This window comes from Tachysurus vachellii, chromosome 19 (assembly GCF_030014155.1).
Source record: "Tachysurus vachellii isolate PV-2020 chromosome 19, HZAU_Pvac_v1, whole genome shotgun sequence".
NCBI lineage: Eukaryota > Metazoa > Chordata > Actinopteri > Siluriformes > Bagridae > Tachysurus > Tachysurus vachellii.
The window spans coordinates 10,052,783-10,069,968 of NC_083478.1; the positions used below are offsets into that span (position 1 = coordinate 10,052,783).

The 17,186-nt window shown below is 36.7% G+C and overlaps 1 protein-coding gene and 1 pseudogene across 1 annotated transcript; both read left to right on the plus strand.

The window, feature by feature from the left end:
• LOC132862502 (mimecan-like) lies at positions 1 to 11,506 on the plus strand (annotated as a pseudogene).
• A 4,529-nt stretch (positions 11,507 to 16,035) lies between these two features.
• On the plus strand, positions 16,036 to 16,911 carry LOC132862136 (protein BTG1-like). The gene is made up of 2 exons (XM_060894009.1): positions 16,036 to 16,153; positions 16,676 to 16,911. Exons 1-2 carry the CDS (start codon positions 16,036 to 16,038, stop codon positions 16,909 to 16,911), a joined length of 354 nt encoding a protein of 117 aa, XP_060749992.1.
• Positions 16,912 to 17,186: the final 275 nt, after the last annotated feature.

Here is a 17,186-nt window from a genome sequence, read left to right on the forward strand (position 1 = left end):
ATGGACCTACAGATGTTATTATTCTCCTTTCTGCTTCTACCATGGATGTTATGTGCAGCAGCACAAAATGATCCAATGGATCTTCAAGAGAATGGTTTTCTGAAAGGGGATTTAGAGGAGTGGCAGTAAGAAGATAGCATTTTCATGGAGGTAAAGAAAAAAAGGTAAGAAGCCCAATAAAGTCTAACTGAATTCAGGACAGGATTTTTTTTAACAGTGCATGCTGACTATGTGCTAGCATGTTTGTAAGAATTTACTTGCAGATTTTACCTTTAGAAGAAAATATATTTTAATGCAGTACTTTATATCATTGAACCATTTTCCTCAATTTATACACAAGAAAATTCTGAAATAAAAGTGCATCATACCAGATACTGTATGAAATATCTAAGAAATGTTATGCAGAAGACAGCAGTGCAACCCACGTCCATGCTGGGACAAACATTCTGTTGCACACGCACTTCAACAAACTGGAACTGAACTGGAAACTGGAAAGGACACATTTAAGAAGCATTAAAGAGCATAGTACATTATATATAAACCAATCTTTATTTTTCCTTCTTCTTAACTTCTTTCTTTACTCTTAAATTTTTGGTTGGCCCTCGTTCAAGGAAAAGGTCATTGCAGCACCAGACTATGAAACAGTGGATAATGCAGGTGATGAAGGTTCAGCGGTAGAGAAAAAGAAGCAGGTGATTGTTAAATGTATATATAAAAACATACATCAATGAAAATATTCAAGTTAGAATAGTATTTACAGTAAGATGATGTCAATGATTTCCTCCTAGATCTTCCCACTTTCTTGCTGAGTGTACAAGTATGCTTCTCTGGATCTGTGTATTGTGAAGAGGTCAGCCCAGAATTGAAAATCAGTGCCGGCTCTGCCAAAGGAAACCACATACCTTTATGTATGCATCAATAAAATCTCCAAAATCACCAACAAGGATTTTGCTGCTTGTAAGGAAAATTATAGAGAGAGTGGCTAAAGTGAATGCAATGTGTATTATCTGGCCCTTAATTAGTGTACTCAGAATAATGAATGATATTTTCTGAAAGGCAACATCTGAAGTCAGCACACAGCTCTTGCAAAGGAAAGAGTTTTGACGTATTAAAGCATGCTTCCCAAAGCATAAAGTCAGATATTTCATTCACTTCTTATGTGCTGCAATTAGTCACTGCACCACTCTGACAGAACTTTGGAAAAAAGCATATTTTAAGATATGATACTTCTCTACTTCCTACGAAGGCTGAGAAAGGCACCTATCCCTCCCCCCATCCTGGCCATGTTCTACAGAGGGAACATTGAGAGCATTCTGAGCAGCTGCATCACTGTCTGGTTTGGGAACTGTACGATCTCGGATCGCAAACCCTGCAGCGGATAGTGAGGACAGCTGAGAAGATCCTTGGGGTCTCTCTTCCCTCTATCATGGACACTTACACCACACGCTGCATCCGCAAAGCCAACAGCATTGTGGATGACCCCACACACCCCTCACACACACTCTTCACCCTCCTGCCGTCTGGATAAAGGTACCGAAGCTTTCGGGCCCTCACGACCAGACTGTGTAACGGTTTCTTCCCACAAGCCATCAGACTTCTCAATAACTGAACTGAACTGTACTGAGCACAACATATGCACGCACATCATCTGTATGGACTGCACAGACAAACACAAAACACACACACTGACACATCAAACTGTTTACATGCTGCTTACATCCATCAAACTGTTTCCATGCTGTTTTGCACACTTTTTTGTTCTTTTGCACAAACTGTCCAACATTTCAGCCGTTTTGCACATACTGTACAATATTTCAGTCATTTGGTGTTTTTGCACAATTCTATATATTATCTCAAGGACCTGCTGCTAAGAAACTCTGTTCATTCAAATGTTACCGCACGAAATATTGTTTGAACATTCGGTATTCACATACAGTATTTACACTGGTCGGCGCTGTTTCTGTTTACTGTTTATTGTCTTTTGTGTATTGTATTTATTGTCTTTTGTGTATTGTATTTTTTGTCCTTTTTGTATTGTCTTGTAACTTTTTGTCTGCACTGTCTTTTGTCCTGCACTGTCTTTTGTCCTGCACTGTCTTGTCTGTCTTGTTTGTCTTGTCCTGCACTGTTTGCACCAGGTTGCACAATTGCACTTTATGTGGCTAAGACTAACACGAACTTTAGACGAAGTTTTAAGATGAACTTTTTCCCTGCTTCCATGTGAGCTAACACTGTGGGTGGACCCCAATAAAGTGTCGTATCGCATTGGTGAAAATGAATCCAGTTGTGTTCTTTATGCGTCCTGATGACCTGCCATATCTTACAACACTGCAAACATTCAAGAAGTCAGCTGTAAAGCAAAACTATGCCCTGAACAATGAGTATGATGAAGAATTTTCCACGTTATTTTCCTCTGGATGCTACCATTTTTTTTTTCATGTATAAAACTACTCATGAATTAAAGTGTTGGTGTTTTTTGTAACAAGTGTAGTAGTCAAATATCTTATTCAGGGGATGTGACACAAATCTGTATAGTTGCTCAATCATTTTAACATTGTTAATAGTGATTTGGGGTTAAGCATGACTAGTTGGTATGTTACAACTTGGGCTACATTCCACTCCTTAATATACTTTTGTCAACTTCACTCATACCAGTTCCCACTCTGTCACCTTTTTAAAGGTCATTTTTTTCAAAGTGAAGATCCATTTGATCATTCGCTTGAGAGTTCTCAATCTCTCAAGCGACACTGTAAATGTTTCAATTCTATTAGATTGGAATCAGTTTAAAATTATATTATGATGACCTTTTCATTTGTAATTAGGTCAATAAATAATAAAAACTTATATAAAATTGCCACTTTTGCAGGAGTAATGCAGGTTGAATTATGAAATGCAATATACCTGCTGTATCATATTTGATACACATATATTCAACATTATTTTACAATAACATTCTGTACAAATATCAATTTATTATTAGTTGCTTCAATATATATGACCTAACAATAAATATATGCTATTTTTACCGTAACCTTTTCAAAATGAGCAAAGATGTCCCTTCAAAAAACATAAAGTCAGTCCATGAAGACAGCCGTATTGGAAAAGACATCCTAAAGCCTGTTTTTGACTGCAGGGCTTAGAGACGTCCACTAGGGGGCAGAAGAGAAGTCTCAGATTGTATACAACAGGTTTTTGAGGAATGTAATGATAATGCAGGTGTTCCAGAGGTCTCAGAATCTCATGTATCAAATATAATACATTTACCATTTTAGGGTTCAGACCAAATGTGGAGCAAATTTGACTAGATTTTAAATACATAAAGCTTTTTAATCAACTGATAAGAGTAATGTGCTTTTTGTCCCCCAACAAAATCCTTTCTAGGTTCCTCACATAGGTATATTATATAGGTATATTAGTGTTTTTTATTCAGGTTACTCAGACTCTCTTGGTCCGACAAGCAAAAACACAATATGTACATTTACTGTAGGCCATTTTTGTTATTAACTCATTTTGAGAAACCACTTTATTCTGGTAAGGGTTGTGGTGCATCTTTAGATCCTATGCTGGGAATGCTGGAAGCAAACAGGACCCAACAAAATTCTTCCTAGTTTGCTGAGGTTTATAGGTTAAATGTGCAAAAAGTGTACAAAACGCACATTAGAGGTTTGTTAGATATAACCTTTCTGTTATATGGTCAAGTGCTAATAAGGAAAGACAGCAAAAGTTAAGGACAGGAAAAGAATGAAAGAGACGTCTAATTTGACACAAGAATTTATTATCTAGACTCAATTTAAATTTGATAATGAATGCATCAGCACACTGGCATGAATGCATGAATGCATCAGCTTAGTGTTTGAGGTGTTGGTTTACCAATTGGAAGGTTGTGAGTTTGTATCCCAAGTCCAGAAAGCTACTACTTTAACCCTTAATTTCTCATTTTTGTAAAGTGTAAGTCACTTTGGAAAAGGGCGTCATCTAAAAGTCTGTATGTACTCATATTAGGGACCTACAGCTCATATTAAGGCATTTATAGTGTGCTGATACAAGTCAAACAGGATAAAAAAATAATGGTATGACAATGCTTCACTTCACTGATATAGTTTCTGCTGTATCTCATATCACAAAAGCTAGATCACTTTAGACAATGCAAAATTTACAGTGTACATAATTCATATGTATAATACAGCAAGACACATGAGCTTCTTATACTGATTTTTCCAGAATATCATTCAATATATTTCAATGTCCATTCGTAAAAGGTTAATCTGTTAAAGGTTACTGATATATGATGGTCATTAATAAGTGCTGTTGATTTTCTTCTTTTGTGACTCAACACACAGTCTGTAGCATCTGTGGGAGAATTAAATATTTGCCCCAGATGGAGGTTTTGAACAGTTTGCAGTTGCACACAAATCAGAAAAAGAACTTGACATGTTGTCAGAGCCTCCTCTATGAAATACAACATATGGATTTAAGACCACTCACTCATCTCATTTTCTACCGCTTATCCGAACTACCTCGGGTCACGGGGAGCCTGTGCCTATCTCAGGCGTCATCGGGCATCAAGGCAGGATACACCCTGGACGGTGTGCCAACCCATCGCAGGGCACACACACACTCATTCACTCACGCAATCACACTCTACGGACAATTTTCCAGAGATGCCAATCAACCTACCATGCATGTCTTTGGACCGCGGGAGGAAACCAGAGTACCCGGAGGAATCCCCCGAGGCACGGGGAGAACATGCAAACTCCACACACACAAGGTGGAGGCGGGAATCGAACCCCGACCCTGGCGGTGTGAGGCAAACGTGCTAACCACTAAGCCCCCGGATTTAAGACCAGTTTATGGTAATTCAGTTAGTTTACTGACAGCTTTATTCTTATTGGCTGTCAGAGCAAATGACATATAGAAGTCATACTTTGCAAAATCTGATGTATTTTTGCAACTAGTATATGTATCATATCTATCAGTGAAATGAAAGGTTTCACTGCTGTGAGGGTTATTCTAAATTATGTGTTGCATCTAGATTAAGAATTGCTTTTTTATCTTTTTTATTTTTAACTATGTAGCTGCTTAACCTTCTGTGGGGTGTTGACTGATAGGTGTATTGAGATGCAAGCTGAGTCTGCCAGGCTTCCCTTTAATAAATTTTGCATCTGTCCAAGGGTTCACAGTTCCTATGATGCAGGTACTGCAAGGGCATCCAACAGCACACAGTGAGTTAAAGGCTGTCACAGTAGTTCATAGGCAGGGCCCCCACAAAATTACTTTAAAGGCTCTCGGTGAAGACACAGATCTAAACACTTATGGTCTTGCTCAATACTACTTCTGAATTGTAGAAAATGGACCTACAGATGTTTTTATTATCCTTTCTGCTTCTACCATGGATGTTATGTGCAGCAGCCCTATCACCCACTTTCTTGCTGAGTGTACAAGTATGCTTCTCTGTATCTGTGTATTGTGAAGAGGTCAGCCCAGAATTGAAAATCAGTGCCGGCTCTGCCAAAGGAAACCACATACCTTTATGCATGCATCAATAAAATCTCCAAAATCACCAACAAGGATTTTGCTGCTTGTAAGGAAAATTATAGAGAGAGTGGCTAAAGTGAATGCAATGTGTATTATCTGGCCCTGAATTAGTGTAGTCAGAATAATGAATGATATTTTCTGAAAGGCAACATCTGAAGTCAGCACACAGCTCTTGCAAAGGAAAGAGTTTTGACGTATTAAAGCATGCTTCCCAAAGCATAAAGTCAGATATTTCATTCACTTCTTATGTGCTGCAATTAGTCACTGCACCACTCTGACAGAACTTTGGAAAAAAGCATATTTTAAGATATGATACTTCTCTACTTCCTACGAAGGCTGAGAAAGGCACCTATCCCTCCCCCCATCCTGGCCATGTTCTACAGAGGGAACATTGAGAGCATTCTGAGCAGCTGCATCACTGTCTGGTTTGGGAACTGTACGATCTCGGATCGCAAACCCTGCAGCGGATAGTGAGGACAGCTGAGAAGATCCTTGGGGTCTCTCTTCCCTTTATCATGGACACTTACACCACACGCTGCATCCGCAAAGCCAACAGCATTGTGGATGACCCCACACACCCCTCACACACACTCTTCACCCTACTGCCGTCTGGAAAAAGGTACCGAAGCTTTCGGGCCCTCACGACCAGTCTGTGTAACAGTTTCTTCCCACAAGCCATCAGACTTCTCAATAACTGAACTGAACTGTACTGAGCACAACATATGCACGCACATCATCTGTATGGACTGCACAGACCCACACAAAACACACACACTGACACATCAAACTGTTTACATGCTGCTTACATCCATCAAACTGTTTCCATGCTGTTTTGCACACTTTTTTGTTCTTTTGCACAAACTGTCCAACATTTCAGCCGTTTTGCACATACTGTACAATATTTCAGTCATTTGGTGTTTTTGCACAATTCTATATATTATCTCAAGGACCTGCTGCTAAGAAACTGTGTTCATTCTAATGTTACCGCACGAAATATTGTTTGAACATTCGGTATTCACACACAGTATTTACACTGGTCGGCGCTGTTTCTGTTTACTGTTTATTGTCTTTTGTGTATTGTATTTATTGTCTTTTGTGTATTGTATTTTTTGCCGTTTTTGTATTGTCTTGTAACTTTTTGTCTGCACTGTCTTTCGTCCTGCACTGTCTCTTGTCCTGTCTTGTCTGTCTTGTTTGTCTTGTCCTGCACTGTTTGCACCAGGTTGCACAGTTGCACTTTATGTGGCTAAGACTACTTACTAAGTCCTTATAGCCCTGTCTTTGTTTTATGTAGCACCATGATCCTGGATAAACGTTGTCTCATTTCGCTATGTACTGCAACAGCTATACTGTATATGGTTGAAATGACAATAAAAGCTTCTTGACTTGACTTGACTTGACTTATAGGCACATTTAAAAAATTGTTCTGACCAGCAATCTAATTTCGGAAATAGAGGACATAGTTCTTTAAACTGGACCAACTGGAGGAACTATCACTGGCTGGGAACCAAGTAACTAAATTAAAATCGCAATAGACCCAAAATGGCATCAGATCAACAATTTTAAAGGTATTGAATGCATCATAACGTGTGCCAGTATTTCACATGACAAGATCATCTATTTGATGTTGTTTTAATTTGTAACATAAGTATTTTTAATTCCAGAAACTCAAAAAGATGCCATACCTTTACCTAATTTGTGACAACGAATTGGAGGGCATTCCACCACCTCCAGAGAGCCTGCATGTTGTGCATCTTCATGTCTTTTCATTATTCATTACTTAAACATACATAATCATGCTTAGTCAGTAACTTGGCAGTAATATAATCTTTGTAATATTTATAATATTTAATATTTATAATATATCTGTTTTCTTGTCATGAATATTATTCAGTAGTTTCAAAAGAATCTATGGTGTAAATACCTAATAAGCAATCCCAAGGTGACAGTGGCAAAAAAAAATGAAATAAAATAAAATAAAATCTAAATGAGCCTTAAAAATATCCTTGATCAAATTGACACAGCACACTATTATTTTTTATTCCTTGAAGCGTAAAGAACTTGACAGATGATGTACAGTCCCTTGCACAATTATTCACCATTCTCATAATATAATTTAATACTAAATTTTATACTGCAATTTATAACCTGAAAAAAATGTTAAGACTACATAGTAGGGGTGCTGTGAAAAGCATTTGCTACTCTATTAAAGATGGAACATACCATAAAAAAATTGCTCATGATACTGGATGAAACTGAAATTAGATTACACATGGGAGGCAAATGATTTATAATATTAATTAATAAAAAGAAAAAAAATTAAAAAATAGTGCCAGACTTTATGGTTATTCACTGAATTGTATTTTTCTATCATGTCCATGGGTTGAAAATATATAAAGAATCAGACAACCAAGCTTTTGCCTAAAAAGAAAATAATGGTATTTTGTTTCTCCATGCAGAATAAGTAGTTAATACATCATGGCAGACAACATGCTTCCCTAATAAACTATATTAATATTTAGATCAGAAATGGGCAATAGGCTAATGAAATAGGAACAAGTGTTTTGTCGTTTGTTAATAATACACTGTCCGAAACGAAAATTAAATTGTACAGCATTTAACATCTATTCTGAATTTTCTTCCAGTCTGTAATAAAGAACAGGGGATGTGATCATTCACGTTATAGCAGTCATGTGTGATTTTTGTTTATGTATGTGGGTTTGTACTTTTACTCGGTTCATAGTTAATTATGGTTGAATTATGAAATACAATACACCTGCTGTATCATATTTGATACACATATATTCAACATTATTTTAAAATAACATTCTGTACAAATATCAATTTAATATTAGTTGCTTCAATATATAACCTAACAATAAATATATGCTATTTTTACCGTAACCTTTTCAAAATGAGCAAAGATGTCCCTTCAAAAAACATAAAGTCAGTCCATGAAGGCAGCCGTATTGGAAAAGACATCCTAAAGCCTGCTTTTGACTGCAGGGCTTAGTGACGTCCACTAGGGGGCAGAAGACAAGTCTCAGATTGTATACAACAGGTTTTTGAGGAATGTAATGATAATGCAGGTGTTCCAGAGGTCTCAGAATCTCATGTATCAAATATAATACATTTACCATTTTAGGGTTCAGACCAAATGTGGAGCAAATTTGACTAGATTTTAAATACATAAAGCTTTTTAATCAACTGATAAGAGTAATGTGCTTTTTGTCCCCCAACAAAATCCTTTCTATTATTAACTCATTTTGAGAAACCACTTTATTCTGGTAAGGGTTGTGGTGCATCTCTAGATCCTATGCTGGGAATGCTGGAAGCAAATAGGACCCAACAAATTTCTTCCTAGTTTGCTGAGGTTTATAGGTTAAATGTGCAAAAAGTGTACAAAACGCACATTAGAGGTTTGTTAGACATAACCTTTCTTTTATATGGTCAAGTGCTAATAAGGAAAGACAGCAAACGTTAAGGACAGGAAAAGAATGAAAGAGACGTCTAATTTGACACAAGAATTTATTATCTAGACTCAATTGAAATTTGATAATGAATGCATCAGCACACTGGCATGAGTGCATGAATGCATCAGCTTAGTCTTTGAGGTGTTGGTTTACCAATTGGAAGGTTGTGAGTTTGTATCCCAAGTCCAGAAAGCTACTACTTTAACCCTTAATTTCTCATTTTTGTAAAGTGTAAGTCACTTTGGAAAAGGGCGTCATCTAAAAGTCTGTATGTACTCATATTAGGGACCTACAGCTCATATTAAGGCATTTATAGTGTGCTGATACAAGTCAAACAGGATAAAAAAAATAATGGTATGACAATGCTTCACTTCACTGATATAGTTTCTGCTGTATCTCATATCACAAAAGCTAGATCACTTTAGACAATGCAAAATTTACAGTGTACATAATTCATATGTATAATACAGCAAGACACATGAGCTTCTTATACTGATTTTTCCAGAATATCATTCAATATATTTCAATGTCCATTCGTAAAAGGTTAATCTGTTAAAGGTTACTGATATATGATGGTCATTAATAAGTGCTGTTGATTTTCTTCTTTGGTGACTCAACACACAGTCTGTAGCATCTGTGGGAGAATTAAATATTTGCCCCAGATGGAGGTTTTGAACAGTTTGCAGTTGCACACAAATCAGAAAAAGAACTTGACATGTTGTCAGAGCCTCCTCTATGAAATACAACATATGGATTTAAGACCACTCACTCATCTCATTTTCTACCGCTTATCCGAACTACCTCGGGTCACGGGGAGCCTGTGCCTATCTCAGGCGTCATCGGGCATCAAGGCAGGAGACACCCGGGACGGTGTGCCAACCCATCGCAGGGCACACACACACTCATTCACTCACTCAATCATACAATACGGACCATTTTCCAGAGATGCCAATCAACCTACCATGCATGTCTTTGGACCGGGGGAGGAAACCAGAGTACCCGGAGGAAACCCCCGAGGCACGGGGAGAACATGCAAACTCCACACACACAAGGTGGAGGCGGGAATCGAACCCCGACCCTGGCGGTGTGAGGCAAACGTGCTAACCACTAAGCCCCCGGATTTAAGACCAGTTTATGGTAATTCAGTTAGTTTACTGACAGCTTTATTCTTATAGGCTGTCAGAGCAAATGACATATAGAAGTCATACTTTGCAAAATCTGATGTATTTTTGCAACTAGTATATGTATCATATCTATCAGTGAAATGAAAGGTTTCACTGCTGTGAGGGTTATTCTAAATTATGTGTTGCATCTAGATTAAGAATTGCTTTTTTATCTTTTTTATTTTTAACTATGTAGCTGCTTAACCTTCTGTGGGGTGTTGACTGATAGGTGTATTGAGATGCAAGCTGAGTCTGCCAGGCTTCCCTTTAATAAATTTTGCATCTGTCCAAGGGTTCACAGTTCCTATGATGCAGGTACTGCAAGGGCATCCAACAGCACACAGTGAGTTAAAGGCTGTCACAGTAGTTCATAGGCAGGGCCCCCAAAAAATTACTTTAAAGGCTCTCGGTGAAGACACAGATCTAAACACTTATGGTCTTGCTCAATACTACTTCTGAATTGTAGAAAATGGACCTACAGATGTTATTATTCTCCTTTCTGCTTCTACCATGGATGTTATGTGCAGCAGCACAAAATGATCAAATGGATCTTCAAGAGAATGGTTTTCTGAAAGGGGATTTAGAGGAGTGGCAGTAAGAGGATAGCATTTTCATGGAGGTAAAGAAAAAAAGGTAAGAAGCCCAATAAAGTCTAACTGAATCCAGGACAGGATGTTTTTTAACAGTGCATGTTGACTATGTGCTAGCATGTTTGTAAGAATTTACTTGCAGATTTTACCTTTAGAAGAAAATATATTTTAATGCAGTACTTTATATCATTGAACCATTTTCCTCAATTTATACACAAGAAAATTCTGAAATAAAAGTGCATCATACCAGATACTGTATGAAATATCTAAGAAATGTTATGCAGAAGACAGCAGTGCAACCCACGTCCATGCTGGGACAAACATTCTGTTGCACACGCACTTCAACAAACTGGAACTGAACTGGAAACTGGAAAGGACACATTTAAGAAGCATTAAAGAGCATAGTACATTATATATAAACCAATCTTTATTTTTCCTTCTTCTTAACTTCTTTCTTTACTCTTAAATTTTTGGTTGGCCCTCGTTCAAGGAAAAGGTCATTGCAGCACCAGACTATGAAACAGTGGATAATGCAGGTGATGAAGGCTCAGCGGTAGAGAAAAAGAAGCAGGTGATTGTTAAATGTATATATAAAAACATACATCAATGAAAATATTCAAGTTAGAATAGTATTTACAGTAAGATGATGTCAATGATTTCCTCCTAGATCTTCCCACTTTCTTGCTGAGTGTACAAGTATGCTTCTCTGGATCTGTGTATTGTGAAGAGGTCAGCCCAGAATTGAAAATCAGTGCCGGCTCTGCCAAAGGAAACCACATACCTTTATGCATGCATCAATAAAATCTCCAAAATCACCAACAAGGATTTTGCTGCTTGTAAGGAAAATTATAGAGAGAGTGGCTAAAGTGAATGCAATGTGTATTATCTGGCCCTGAATTAGTGTACTCAGAATAATGAATGATATTTTCTGAAAGGCAACATCTGAAGTCAGCACACAGCTCTTGCAAAGGAAAGAGTTTTGACCTATTAAAGCATGCTTCCCAAAGCATAAAGTCAGATATTTCATTCACTTCTTATGTGCTGCAATTAGTCACTGCACCACTCTGACAGAACTTTGGAAAAAAGCATATTTTAAGATATGATACTTCTCTACTTCCTACGAAGGCTGAGAAAGGCACCTATCCCTCCCCCCATCCTGGCCATGTTCTACAGAGGGAACATTGAGAGCATTCTGAGCAGCTGCATCACTGTCTGGTTTGGGAACTGTACGATCTCGGATCGCAAACCCTGCAGCGGATAGTGAGGACAGCTGAGAAGATCCTTGGGGTCTCTCTTCCCTCTATCATGGACATTTATGGACAAAGCCAACAGCATTGTGGATGACCCCACACACCTCTCACACACACTCTTCACCCTACTGTCGTCTGGAAAAAGGTACCGAAGCATTCGGGCCCTCACGACCAGTCTGTGTAACGGTTTCTTCCCACAAGCCATCAGACTTCTCAATAACTGAACTGAACTGTACTGAGCACAACTTATACACATCATCTGTATGGACTGCACAGACCCACACAAAACACACACACTGACACATCAAACTGTTTACATGCTGCTTACATCCATCAAAGTGTTTCCATGCTGTTTTGCACACTTTTTTTGTTCTTTTGCACAAACTGTCCAACCTTTCAGCCGTTTTGCACATATTGTACAATATTTCAGCCATTTTGCACATACTGTACAATATTTCAGTCATTTTCTGTTTTTGCACAATTCTATATATTATCTCAAGGACCTGCTGCTAAGAAACTCTGTTCATTCTAATGTTACCGCACGAAATATTGTTTGAACATTCGGTATTCACATACATTATTTACACTGGTCGACGCTGTTTCTGTTTACTGTTTATTGTCTTTTGTGTATTGTATTTATTGTCTTTTGTGTATTGTATTTTTTGTCCTTTTTGTATTGTCTTGTAACTTTTTGTCTGCACTGTTTTTTGTCCTGCACTGTCTTTTGTCCTGCACTGTTTGCACCAGGTTGCACAGTTGCACTTTATGTGGCTAAGACTAACACGAACTTTAGACGAAGTTTTAAGACGAACTTTTTCCCTGCTTCCATGTGAGCTAACACTGTGGGTGGACCCCAATGAAGTGTCGTATCGCATTGGTGAAAATGAATCCAGTTGTGTTCTTTATGCGTCCTGATCACCTGCCATATCTTACAACACTGCAAACATTCAAGAAGTCAGCTGTAAAGCAAAACTATGCCCTGAACAATCAATATGATGAAGAACTTTCCACGTCATTTTCATCTGTATGCTACCATTTTTTTTTTTACATGTATAAAACTACTCATGAATTAACGTGTTGGTGTTTTTTGTAACAATTGTAGTAGTCAAATATCTTATTCAGGGGATGTGACACAAATCTGTATAGTTGCTCAATCATTTTAACATTGTTAATAGTGATTTGGGGTTAAGCATGACTAGTTGGTATGTTACAAATTGGGCTGCATTCCACTTCTTAATACACTTTTGTCAACTTCACTCTTACCAGTTTCCACTCTGTCACCTTTTTAAAGGTCATTTCAGTAGTTTATCGCAAGTGAAATTTGATAATGAATGCCCTGGCAGTGTAAGGGGTCATCATTCAACATCAGCACACTGAAATGTAGTAGCTTAGTGGTTAAGGTGTTGGATTACCAATCGGAAGGTTGTAAATTCGTATACCATATCCAGCAAGCTACCACTTTACCACCCTTAATTGAAGTGAAATTTGATAATGAATGTCCTAAGGCAGTCTAAGGGATCATCATTCATGTGCCAGTATTTCACATGACAAGATCATCTATTTGATGTTGTTTTAATTTGTAAAATAGGTATTTTTAATTCCAGAAACTCAAAAATATCGCATACAATGAATTGGAGGCCATTCCACCAATTCCAGAGAGCCTGCATGTTGTGCATCTCCATGTCTTTTCATTATTCATTACTTAAACATATATAATCATGCCTAGTCAGCGCTTGGCAGTAATAGAATCTTTGTAATAGTTATAATATTTAATATTTATAATATATGTACATCTGTTTTCTGGTCATGAATATTATTCAGTAGTTTCAAAATATTCTAGGGTGTAAATACCTAATAAGCAATCCCAAGTTTATTAACCTTAGCAATATCCATGAACAAATTGGTACAACACACTGTTATTTTTTTATTCCTTAATAAGATATAATTTTTTATTTTATTTTTTATGTACTTTTTTTTAAATAACGGATAATAACATTTGATTGATTGCATTCACTCTGTTTACTTTTAGGACTTAGGAGTGTGAAAATCTGATGATGTTTTGGTTGATATTTATGCAAAAATATAGAATTTTCTAAAGAGTTCACAAACTTTCAAGCTGTAAAGGTTTCAATTCTATTAGATTGGAATCATTTTAAAATTATATTAAGATGACTTTTTCATTTTTAATTAGTTCAATAAATAATAAAAACTTGTCACCATGGCAGGATTAATGCAGGTTGAATTATGAAATGCAATACACCTGCTGTATCATATTTGATACACATATATTCAACATTATTTTACGATAACATTCTGTACAAATATCAATTTATTATTAGTTGCTTCAATATATGTAACCTGGCAATAAATATATGCTATTTTTACCATAACTTTTTCAAGTATCTAAGCAATGGTATGCAGGAGACAGCAGTGCAACCCATGTTGGGACAAACATTCTGATGCACAACCAATTCAACAAACTGGAACTGACCTGGAAACTGGAAAGGACACATTTAAGAAGCATTAAAGAGCATAGCACATTATATATAAACCAATCTTTATTTTTCCTTCTTCTTAACTTCTTTCTTTACTCTTAAATATTTGGTTGGCCCTCATCCAAGGAAAAGGTCATTGCAGCCCCAGACTATGAAACAGTGGGTAATGCAGGTGATGAAGGCCCTGAATTCATTATTCATTACTTAAACATACATAATCATGCCTAATCAGCACTTGGCAGTAACTTGGCAGTAATATAATCTTTGTATTATTTCTAATATTTAATATTTATAATATATCTGTTTTCTTGTCATGAATATTATTCAGTAGTTTCAAAAGAATCTATGGTGTAAATACCTAATAAGCAATCCCAAGGTGACAGTGGCAAAAAAAAAAAAAAATCTAAATGAGCCTTAAAAATATCCTTGATCAAATTGACCCAGCACACTGTTATTTTTTATTCCTTGAAGCGTAAAGAACTTGACAGATGATGTACAGTCCCTTGCACAATTATTCACCATTCTCATAATATAATTTAATACTAAATTTTATACTGCAATTTATAACCTGAAAAAAATGTTAAGACTACATAGTAGGGGTGCTGTGAAAAGCATTTGCTACTCTATTAAAGATGGAACATACCATAATAAATTTGCTCATGATACTGGATGAAACTGAAATTAGATTACACATGGGATGCAAATGATTTATATTATTAATTAATAATAAAAAAAAAAAAAAAAAAGAAAAAATAGTGCCACACTTTATGGTTATTCACTGAATTGTATTTTTCTATCATGTCCATGGGTTGAAAAAATATAAAGAATCAGACAACCAAGCTTTTGCCTAAAAAGAAAATAATGGTATTTTGTTTCTCCATGCAGAATAAGTAGTTAATACATCATGGCAGACAACATGCTTCCCTAATAAACTATATTAATATTTAGATCAGAAATGGGCAATAGGCTAATGAAATAGGAACAATTGTTTTGTCATTTGTTAATAATACACTGTCCGAAACGAAAATTAAATTGTACAGCATTTAACATCTATTCTGAATTTTCTTCCAGTCTGTAATAAAGAACAGGGGATGTGATCATTCACGTTATAGCAGTCATGTGTGATTTTTGTTTATGTATGTGGGTTTGTACTTTTACTCGGTTCATAGTTAATTAGTGTTAAATGTTGAATTTAAATTGAAATGAAAACACTGTGTGACGTCACTTGAATGACTGATGACGTTTCCGCGTATTCAGATGGAACCTTTGCGACAACCAGAGAGTTTAAGTTAGAAAGAGCAGGAAATTTGTCCGCACTTGCTTCAACGTCAGAGCTGATAATTACACTGTACTCACAGAGTATTTTTAAATATAAATCGCTTCAAATCCTTCTTTGTTTTGTATATTATATATTTAATCAGGTAACTCTTTCATCCTGAACAGTAACAGACGTTTTTCCCGACTGTGGCTCTGAATACATCGCCATTCTAATCCATCGGTCTTTTTACAGGTGTTGCTGTTCGGCAAACATGAGAACAGAAGTCTCTACAGCTGCTAATTTTGTTAGCAGTCTGGTCAGGATGACTGGCCTTCTTACTGAAGATCAACTTCATCACTTAAACTTTTCCCTGCAGAAGACGCTACTTGGTACGAGGAGTTTCAATATTCATTACAGCCTGTTTTTTTTTTTCCTTCTAGTCATTCACATTTCTACAGATAGTTTTATCAGACACGTATTGACTAGATAAATACATTGAGTTATTTTTTTATACTATAAAATTAGTTATTATATAGTTATTAGTTACTGGGCTTTCTAAAGTTCTACATTGTGTCTGCCCTGAAAGGGAAACAAATTTAAACGAAAACAGAACAAAGCGAGAATTTTGAATCTGCTGTAGGCCTTGCATATACAAGTACATCTTGGTATAACTAAAAAAACTAAAAAAACTAAACTAAAAAAATAACTAAAAAAAAAAACTATAAGTTTTTAAAAAATGTATTAATATTACAGCCATAATTCACTTAGTCTAGTGCCTGATTCTAGACCTGGGTGGTTGTAGAGTGAGTAGTGCTTGTAGGCTGCCTGTGGGTGGTGAAGGCGGCGTGACAGAAAATAGAAAATAGTATTGAGGATCCTTTCTTATCTTGCTTTACCTTTTTTTCTTTCAGAGTACTACGAGCAACACTGGTTTCCCCAAGATCCTTGCAGAGGGTCAGGCTACAGATGCTTGCGCATCAACCACAAAATGGACCCTTTGATAGGCAAAGCTGCCTGGGCCGTTGGCATTACACAGGAGAAAATCTTTTCCCTGCTTCCATGTGAGCTAACACTGTGGGTGGACCCCAATGAAGTGTCGTATCGCATTGGTGAAAATGGATCCAGTTGTGTTCTTTATGCGTCCTGATCACCTGCCATATCTTACAACACTGCAAACATTCAAGAAGTCAGCTGTAAAGCAAAACTATGCCTTGAACAATCAGTATGATGAAGAATTTTCCACGTTATTTTCCTCTGGATGCTACCATTTTTTTTTTTCATGTATAAAACTACTCATGAATTAAAGTGTTGGTGTTTTTTGTAACAATTGTAGTAGTCAAATATCTTATTCAGGGGATGTGACACAAATCTGTACAGTTGCTCAATCATTTTAACATTGTTAATAGTGATTTGGGGTTAAGC